General features: G+C 35.4%; 1 protein-coding gene across 1 annotated transcript in view; it reads right to left on the reverse strand.

Annotated features, from left to right (window-relative positions):
- Positions 1-3172, reverse strand: part of LOC116175781 (cerebellar degeneration-related protein 2-like) — a 41298-nt gene extending 38126 nt beyond the window's left edge. The window contains exon 1 of the mRNA XM_031494077.1: positions 2967-3172. Coding sequence (XP_031349937.1) covers positions 2967-3030 — 64 coding nt within the window. The 5' untranslated portion in view covers positions 3031-3172. The remainder of the gene's footprint in view (positions 1-2966) is intronic.
- Between the last annotated feature and the right edge of the window lie 7824 nt (positions 3173-10996).

A 10996-nucleotide genomic window follows, 5' to 3' on the forward strand; every position in this document is an offset into this window, starting at 1 on the left:
TATGCAATGTATTTATGGAAATATTTGTAGATTTAATAAAGAACTCAGCTCCGAGCTCAGCTCGTCGTTGTACGCCTTGAAGTTTATGTAATAAATCACAATCACGTAAGAAAATGATTGGCGAAATAAGAAATATTAATCCTATACGGTGGAATGTTAACGTCATTTTTTAGACTAAGTGTGTTAGGCCAAAAAAAACTACTAAAAATCAAAATTTAAACGTAAACGACAGATTCAACTGGGGACAAATATACCAGAATCTTTTTCCTAACCCGTTTAGGAACGCGTCATCTTGGGGTGGATAGTGGCAGCGAGAGGCGCTGCCCTAAAAAATTATAATTATGCTAGTTGTTAATTTTGGAGCCAAATTTATAATGAGGTGCGTGTAATGGTGGTGTTAACGTTAACAATCATATAAATTATATATGGAGTCCTTTATTTTTAATATAAGGACAAAGTCACTATATAGTTTATGGTCGATGTAATGTAATATACTGGGTGGTGCCTAGCGCGACGCAGCATAGGGATTTCAATGTTAATTTCTTTATAGTCAATTACTAGCTCCCCTAATTATTTTAGAGCAAAAGTCTAAATACTTTTTTTTAGAGAAAAAAATACTGCATCTGTTCCATGATATTACTTATAATTTTCCGTTTTCCAAAACCGTAGAAATCGACAAAATAAAAAGGTTCATTTTACAATAAATCAAATATGCCTTGGAATTACCTAAAAAAACAGCGATCACGTTTCATTATTTGCCTTTGGCGTTTATTAAATTTATATACTTGTTTATTAATTAGTTAAAGAACTGCAAGTGCAATAACGTTCAAAATGTCCGTCAAAACCATCAGGAAAACGACAATACAGTCAACGTTTTGGCTGCAGTAGCGGAAAATCCGAATATAAGTTTAGGAACAAATCTTCGTCAAATGGTATCTGATGCAGATGCAGTATACATTCTCGAAAAAAACATTACCCTAAGATGCCTTTTATTGCGTCGCCGTCGGTTCGTTGAAACAGAATTAAATATGGAAATCGTTCGACGTCAAACAACGATAACTTAATAGATGCGATGCGCTTATAGTTTGTTAAAAGATTCCAAGGCATCATTGATTTATAAAAATGTAATTTTTTATTTTGTCGATTTCTACGGTTTTGAAAAATGGAAAATTATAACTAAAAGTATGAACAGATGAAGTATTTTTTTCTCTAAAAAAAAACGTATTTAGACTTTTGCTCTAAAATAATTAGGGGAGCTAGTAATTGACTATAAAGGAATTACCATTGAAATCCCTATGTTGCGTTGCGCTAGGCAACACCCTGTATAGTTTCGGCTTGGTGTATCACAATTACACTAGCGGAGTCCACCCACTCATTGCTTGATAAATATGCCGTCGCCGAGTTTTTTTGTGGTAAATTTACTCTACGATTTATCTTTTTCTTTTTTTCCTATGGATTCGGTCCTGCTCGAGCCCTGCGTTTTGAAATAAATGCGCGCGATCATGACCACGATATTGTAATTCGTAAACCTCTCTTTATTTTACAACGTGATAACACAGTATCCACAAAAGGAAATCTAACAAATTTAGTGGTTGCTTTTGGGGGCAATAGGACGTGTTGGTAGTACTAGCCTAGTCCTAAAAACTAGAGTGCCAGTTAGCGTTCAGGGTATTCCTAACGAATAACAATAATAATCGGAAATTGAATTCACAACATTTTAGTAGACCAGTTAGCACCGAGAGAATTTAAAACGTTCAAATTTTATTCCAAAAAACAAAATGACGGTGTCGAAGAAGTTGCTCCTCAAACTATTGACGAGCGTTTTACATAAAATCTCTTGTTGCCATTCTTTCTTTTACCAGTTAGATCAAATAGTAATAACTGCACATCAGGTCGTGATTTATTTTCAATTAGTTTTGATCAGAAATCAATCGAATCAGATCATTATATTTGAGAAAATGTTCCCAGTATTGATTGAAATGGGATGATTTGTCATTCGAATTTGGCTTCTGGTAAGATGAGACGAAGAAGTGAAACTAGAGCTTATCAGATGAAAAAAGAGGGGTGCAACATGGACCTGCTTCAAGTCTTTTGAGTACCTCAACTGTAAGTGGAGCAAATAGGTAACGCAACCTTTCACCCGTGACTGGCGCCTAACTCTTTACACCTGTGAGAGCAGAGAACGTTCACACCTGCTCAAATGAAAAATAAGAACCTAATCCTTCCGGTTAAGAAGACTAACGATCTTTTTACATTTTAAAGGTGAGATGAAAGAGATTAGGACAATGATCGGCAATCGATATGCGAAATGTCACGGCATTATAACCAAATTGCCGCGCAGTCACGTAATACACATATTATCGCGTAGTGGGAGAATTTCTCCATAAGGAAGTAACTTCCCTAGATTTACCATACCAAACGATACATTTGTGAATGGACCACCGGATGTAACGCATGAGTAGGTAAAGTTTTATTTCGGAGACTTTTCCCAAGGTTGGCTATATCTTAAAGTGTTACAGTAGATAGTGTACCTACTCCTACTTTGAAAGTTTACAAAAAGTTGATGTCCTTAGAAGATAACAGAGAATTAGACAAACCGGAACACCATCTGCATCGCATGTTTGACCCAATTTTAATCTGTTTTGGCGCATATTCTTCCTCGTCGCAGTGACTCATTCATTTCAAAATGCACCCCTTGACGCATGCTTCATTTTGAAATAAGAATAATCAATAGGTATCCTTGTCGCAGCAGGTTATTTAAAAATTAAACAAATCAAAGACGTTTTTAAAAGCCATTCGTGCGTTAATTTAAAACCGCATAATATCCGAGCCGCCTTTTTTTTAAATTGAATTACCGTCCGCGTAATCAGTGGATTTGGCGCATCTCGCGAGCGGCGAAGAGATTGTCACATTTAACATTCCAGCGTGAGTCATGTAATAGCAATAGCACATAGCACTTAGCTTACCATCGAGCATATTCCTTGTGTAATCATCCTGAACGTAATCGTAAATCCCTTTGTATATGCTCATCTTTGGGCGGCCACAGCACGCACTCACCCCGAAATCAAGAAAAGGCGAAATCGCTTCCTTTTAACAGCGGCGAATTAACACTTCAGAAGGCATTTCGCGACGCCGCCAAAGTTCAAATAATGTCTGTCACGGTAATATAAATATAAGCGCGCACGCTCGCCGTCCAATCGATAGCATGAAGTTCATGTTCGCGACAAATTAGTTACGTCTCTGTTACCTCGCATTCGTAATAACGATTTTTTTCTCTCTTTCGCCGACGCTTATCAAACGCGCGAACTTTGCGCCCAACTTATCGCGTTATCGAACACAGAAAAAGTCAATAATTGGCGCTCATTAAAAAACTTGTTAGAGAGGAAGTAGCCTTAGTTTTTCTTATCGTCCTTCGAAAGGAAGTCTACTGTGAGAATCGCGTTACCCGTTCGTATGCGAAAGTTGACAACTACTCTGTCGCTCCCGATGTTTCAAATTTAGCAGCGCGGAAAGTTTGAATTACAACCACTTTTTATTTTTAAGATGTTAACAGCATGTTACGTAAATCTCTGTGTTTGCGTTTGAAAATTTAAACTACATCTTGTTTTGTTGTGGCCCGTTCATGGCGCCATCTGGTAACACCAAATGACCCAAGTCAAAATGTTTAGACCAGAAAAAAACACTACCCCAAGAGTATAAGTATTCTTTGACCCTAACTGTGTATTGCGAATACATTACTTTTTCTAGTAGGTACTAAAAAGCACCACTTCGGTGAAAACTCGTTTATATTGTAACCCCTGCCCTTTCTGAAAAATCCGAAAAAATCACGGCCGTTCAGTTGAACGGAAAGATTGTGATTAAAACTGAAGATACCTCAACATACAACACCTGCAGTTTCCATTGTATCCTTGTCACTAAAAACTTATGGGAAAACTTCAACAGAATTTATTACCTAGTTTCTCATTTGAATAGTCAGACGATCGCAAGTTCCTTTTTGATGATGAAGAAAACTCTGAATCTGCTTGGAAGTTCGGCGAGCATCTTTTGACAAATTTGATTTTGAAATCCTTGGTAGATTCAAGGTAATTTTACTGTACTTGTATTTTCTTCTAAGAAAGAAGAAATGATAAGACAGGTGGGTTGCTTTTTCATCAAGAATGGAAGATACACGAGGGGATCGTCGTGTAAGTACCGCCATCAAGTTCGCTGTTCGAATTACAGTACAAGAGTTGCCTGGAACTGTGTCTCCTCTACAACCGTCGCCTGTGTTGCGATACGCAACAGTTTTAAGAGGAGGATAGACATCGAGGCGCCATGAAAGATTAGTCATCGGCGATAAAGAACGAAATCGGATGTGACGTAATCTTTCCGGGAAATGACGTATTTTGTTTTAGAATGTTCGACACCATTTGTGAGTACTAAAGCAAATCGAATTACATTTCAGTCAGTTCCAATTTCGACGCCGAAGTAATAAACAGTTCGCACTGTTATAAATTGTGTATTCGTGATAAATACTCGTAATATTTCAACTGTTATAAATTAATTCATTTTAAGATTTATTTTGAATTAATTGTAAATAAATAAACTACGTAATTAGATTTATGTTAAAGTATGATGAATTGGGCAATCTAGTAGGTATATTTTCCTCATTACCGAGTTGTTTTCGGATTGACACGTAGCCCCCGAACGAAGAATTCCTATCTTCTGTGTTTTAATTAAAATGGAACCGTTATCAAGATACCCTATAACTTTGCTTTGACTCGTTTAAGAATTTAAATAACTAAGATAACGATTCTGCCGATTTCCAATAAAATTTTTGGGCCGATTGGAACTTCTATTTTTGCAAGTTTTAAAAAAAAACTTAGTCTACGAACTCGTCTATGAAACTATTTTGGGATGTGGAAATATTTTTGAGATCTGAAGCCTATTCTCAAGTAAATATTCAATTGATCCAAGCAAAATCCAGAGTGGCACCCGTAAAGAAAATGAGCATTCCTAGATTAGAGCTAACGGCTGCTACTATTGAAGCCACTGTGTTCTGCCGGTCAGATTCCAGTATTACCGTATCGTTTTGGATACGAAAAGCAGACTAATGGAAAATTTTTGTTAGGAACTGAAATTATAACTGTAACAAAATTGACAGATGGAATTTTATCTCTGGAGAGTGCAATTTTTTTTTAAACCATTGAACATTACTTATAGAAATAGAAGTCAACATTTTCAGTTTTTAACCAATGAATCATACCCTCGAAAATAAGACTAGTTTCTAATTCCGCAAATTTGCAAATTCCGAGATGCATAATAACTATACAAATAACAAATCTCTGATAAATTCAATGTAATTAGAAATTACCCACTCATTTGATTGTAGGAGGGCTTAACATTTTTCAAAAAGAGCTAGAAAGGCGCGATTATTTTCAACGAGCACCTAACTACCTACACTTTTTATATCGCGACCGTGTTCTGTCACTCAATATGTAAAACGAGTAAAAGAATACATAAGATAATCACAGCTATTAAGCTAACCAAAATAGCTATCACTAACACAAATAAGAAAAGTAAATGAATGGAAACGAAACGTGTTTAATTAACCTATCCCTAAAAAGGAAATGTAAAAAAGAGTAAGTATAGTTGTTACACTATGGTAAAAGTAAAACAGATTAATTAATATAAATGGCGTATTTGGCAATGAAAACAAAAGTCAATAAGAGAAATTGCTTATATCCATTTGAAGATATAAATAAACCGTACGGTCTTTCCTTCGAACAACCGTGTGAAACGTTTCTTTTTCAATTATGCGCTTTTAAAAAGTTGTCTTCCGCTCTTAGACCGTTTAGTTTATAATCGCAATAAAAGCGACTCACCCTACATTCACCGCGTAAATCTGCTGCGTAGGATCATCTCTCACCTACAACTAAGAACGAAGATTAATTTCTAGGATCACAAAACGACCGTGCTTCGTCCTTTCTCTTACGCCCAGCGTGTGGCAAAAAGCAAAATTACGAACAAATAGCATTCACATTTCATCTAATATTTATTAAATCATCTGCATGTGGCACAAGCACGACACTTAAATTGCCGTGCAATTTGTACCTACCTATAGTCGTCAACGTAGATCACGTCTCAAAATTCGTGAGCAGTTAAGTATCAACATTTTAGCTTTGAGGAAGTTTCGATAAAATCTAAATTCGTAACTTCGCTTGATTTTCACAACACCTCAACAAAATGGTCTAATCGTAATTGTTAGATACTTTCAGTTGTAATTTTGACTTTAATCTTTCGCGTTTTTTTTGCAAATTTGTTGGTGAGCTATTGATGTGGACTTCTGGTACTGATGTACAACAAAGTATCTGAAATCGCCGACCCCCCCCCCCCCCAATCTGGGCAAACATGTTTTAAACTTACAGGTGTTACTTGTCATGTTCATTTGCAAATGCGTAGGTAAATACAGCTCCATCAAGTTAGCCTTCGCAATTAAACAAAGAATGTGTGATGAAAAATCTACAGTGCTAATGTTGTGCAAAATTGTGCTGATCCAATTTTAATTTGTACCGGTCAAACTTCTGAAAATAGTCTTTTAGGGGACCTCATATCTCCTGCACTCAAATGTTGGTGGTCATCTCACCTATCATACGTCTACGGTCATAAACGAGAAACAAAATAAATGACATCAAATTATTTTTACCTTTTTCTTTAGTGACCGAATATAAAATACTAAAATGGCAAAGGTAAAATTTCGTTGAAATAGTCATATTTCTCAATCTATTTTTAAGATCCCAACGCCCTTCCACAAAGATTTAAAAAAAATGCGCTATTGTGATCACTTTGTCCGTTCAATTGAGGCTAACTTAATAGAGTTATACAGGGTGGTGACTTGCGTAACGCATCATAGGGATTTCAATGTAAAATTCGTAACATGCGATTATTGGCTCCCCAAATTATTTTAGAGCAAAAATCTATTAAGGTTTTTTGTAGAAAAAAATTTTTTACGTCAATCAACTGTATTAGTTTCCAATTTTTTGTATAATAAAGATGGAAAATTGGAAAAATAAAACCCCCATCTTTTTCAATAATCTGTGATGCCATGGAATTTTATAAAACAAAAACTACGCCAATATCCGTCATGCCGTGGAATGTCTGCTATAAAACAAATCAAATTCTATCAAAAAGTATTATATTTAGAACAGCGAATTCAACATAAAGAAAGACCAAATTACTAAAAACGGTTTCCTGTTATAACAATTTACAATTTATTGTTCCAATAAGTCACCATTCACTGCAAGACAGTAACCAAGTCGATCATAAAATCCATTTCGAACTGCTGCTAATTTATAACTGGATATCTTTTTGTTTTAGAAAATTCCATGGCATCGCAGATTATTGAAAAAGATGAAGGTTTCATTTTTCCAGTTTTCCGTCTTTATTATGAAACACATTGAAAACTAATACGGTTGATTGACGTAAAAAATTTTTTTCTACAAAAAACCATAATACATTTTTGCTCTAAAATCATTTCGGGAGCCAATAATCGCATGTTATGAATTTTACATTGACATCCCTATGATGCGTTACGCAAGTCACCACCCTGTATACGATTGTGGAACGGGATATACCTATTGGATAATGAAATGTATGCAGTCTGATATGTGCGTATGATATTTGTAGTTTAGGTTTGGAAATAGAATAAATTGATATTTCGTTCAAGGAATAAACTCCAAAATTATGGACGTGCAACGAGTCTGGTTTCGAATTTAAAGACAGTGTCTGAAAATTGAAAATAAATGTTATTTAAGTGATATATCGTTTTTGAGCGAAACGTATCTACTCAGCCACGCATTTTCTCTTAAAAAACAAATTTGAAATTAACTTTCAACGATTGTAGGATGATTCGCCCCCGAAAATTCGCCCCGGTAAATTCGCCCCTGAAAATTCGCCCCCAAGAAAACTCGCCCCCAAGTAAATTCGCCCCCGGACTATTCGCCCCAGAAAGATTCGCCCCGGAAAATTCGCCCCCAAGAAAACTCGCCCCCAAGTAAATTCGCCTCCGTAAGATTCGCCCCGGAAAATTCGCCGACAAATTCGCCCCCGGTGATTCCGTTCCCGTAGGATTCGCCCCATAAGATTTATTAATCCTTGGAGGTAACAGGGCCAGCAGTTCATAAAATGAATGTTGTTTAATTTTAATTTTTTTTGTAATAACTGTGTATATAAAGGGGGTAGAATAATAGCACTCAAATAGCTGTTAACTAAAATATGAATAGGTAATTAAGATAAGGTTGAATAAAGTAAATACAAAAATCTGAAAATCAAACTGACAACAGCAAAAAAGGAACTCTTATAGCATCAGTAATCCGTATTGTCATTTTTATACTTACATAATAATAGGACATTTTAAAACTTTTATGGCATTTGCACATTTTTTACCAAAATTCTCAAATTTAAGGCTGATCCGACGGGCTGAATTTGAAACGAGTACAAGAGTACCGTATAGCAGACTAATTACTACTTCACTTCACTACTAATTACTACTTCACTAATAAATATATAACTTTTTTTTATATTTTAAAGAAATGGGATGATGTTTCGAGTTAGATTTTTTTAGAATATTTTAATTATGATTTGATACTTCAGCAAACTTCATCAATGTTGGTTTTTTTCAACACAAATTTACATCAAATCTGAGCCAATTTTCAAATGTAAGTCTAAAGAAAGAATCATCCTTTGTTTATACATTGATGCCAAAAACATTTCAATACATCCATAAATGGCTGAGTAATTAGATTCCTTTGTAAACGCAATTTGTTGTAAAATGTATTGTAAACATACGGTTGACGTTGAACCGTTGAGAGACGAATAGACGATTGAATATGAACAATTTCGAGTTGTCAGTCTCGCCGTATTGAGTTCCAAATATCGTAATTTTTGCAATATTTATTTAATTAATTTAAACCAACCTATTACTTCCGAGGGTTAATAAATGTTATGGGGCGAATGCTACGGGGGCGAATTTGTCGGGGCGAATATTCCGGGGGCGAATTTTTGTCGGGGCGAATATTCCGGGGGCGAATTTGTCGGGGCGAATATTCCGGGGGCGAATTTACTTGGGGCGAATATTCCGGGGGCGAATTTACTTGGGGGCGAATATTCCGGGGGCGAATTTACTTGGGGGCGAATATTCCGGGGGCGAATTTTCGGGGGCGAATTTACCGGGGCGAGTCTTCCGGGGCGAATTTACCGCACACCATAAAAAATAGTGGGATATATTTAGACGTAAGTTCCGATTATGATATAATCAAAAACACCTAATTGGGAATTGCTCCTGAAATACCTGTTGCTTAAAAATTCATAGCGAATTGTTGCCTACTCGTTTGTAAAAAAATAACTGAAATGTAGATATTTTAGGTACATGGTTACAAAGCAAATTTAAGTGGTACTTTACACTTAGATAAAAGTCAAGGAATCCCCGGTAAATTATGGTACCTACTTATAGTGACAATAGTATAAATAACATTTATCGGATTTTTTTCGACAATGGGTAAAAGATAAAGGCCTCTAAATATAAGTAGTTGGCATGTTCAGTATACCTACTGTTTAGCCTTGGGATGCACATCGACATTCACAATTCGTATCGTATTTTCCATCAACGCATGTCGTAGTGTAGGAAAAATCACACTTCTATAAAACTATTGCAAAGTCAAGATCAAGAACGTAGGAAAATCCTTAACGATTCGAAAATACGCATCTGCATCTCAAAGTATTGGTCAACGTTACATTGAATTTTGACATGCTAAATGTAATAATTTTTTACACTTCTTTCAATTGCTAAGGGTATCTATCTATTAAAAAGTTTTATAAGTGAAATGAATCGATAGAATAAAGAATAAAGCTAAAAAAGCTAATCTATGGTTTTGGCAAGGAATTTTTGCATATTTCAACAGCTGTGTATAGATATACACGTTATGCAAATTAGTATTGTCCTAACAAGCTCAGGGAATCTTATTTTTAAACGTGGGCACTCGTAAAAGCAAAATAATTAATTAAAATAGAAATTAATGAGGCTAATTGTTATAAATTTCTGTTCACAGCTCGGTTTCATGCCCATTTAATCATTCATATTTAATTGTTTTATTAAAACTCTATAGATAAGCCTCAGATCATATAAAATATTTGGAACTGAGGGAAGCTAATAATACCACCTAGCTCAAAGTCGGGATCTCTCTTTTAAAAGCAGTTTTTGGACGAATTGGAAAAACAACTCGCTATAAAAATGAATAATACTCATTAAGATTACTTAACTTCTAAAAAATAATCACTACAACTTTGGAATTTCTCAATACGTCTGCCACCAAAAATACTAGTACTTTCGCTAAACCGCAAACAAAAATTCAAATCGTATGTCGTTAAAGGGGATATCAAAATGATTTTGGCGTCATTCCAGTCATTGGAACTAGAAATTATTACAATCTTTGTGTTCCAAGTTGTTGAACCTATTTTAAAACTAGCACACTTCAAACCACAAGATGTGATTGATATAACTTTCAAATTCACATGAAATATTTCTGTGATACAACCTTTGGTAAAAATATTCGTTGTGGTCCAATCCCACACTAATGGCTGTTGAATACTTTGCTGATTTCAATCAGTTAGATGTGCTCAGAATTTCTAAAAAATATTTAAGGTCTGCCCAAACGGCAAGATAAAAATGTCGTTCTCAGTTCGTATAAACGGAATAGAAATCTCAAACAATTCCCAGGTAGATTCGTCCTCAGCAAATTCGCCCACGGTGAATATTCAATAAAATACCTAATATTGGTCCATGCAAAACAAATTCGCAACAAAATATTAATCCATACCCCAGAAAACATTTTTTAATAGATACTGCGGAGGGGGGGGGGGTCGTAAGAAGTAACAATAAATATAAACAACCTCTAATAATATTAAAATGCTTTATTTACTGTGATTTTAGGAAATGTTCCAATGGGGAAACGCACCTTCG

This window comes from Photinus pyralis, unplaced genomic scaffold (assembly GCF_008802855.1).
Source record: "Photinus pyralis isolate 1611_PpyrPB1 unplaced genomic scaffold, Ppyr1.3 Ppyr1.4_LG7, whole genome shotgun sequence".
Taxonomy (NCBI): Eukaryota; Metazoa; Arthropoda; class Insecta; order Coleoptera; family Lampyridae; genus Photinus; species Photinus pyralis.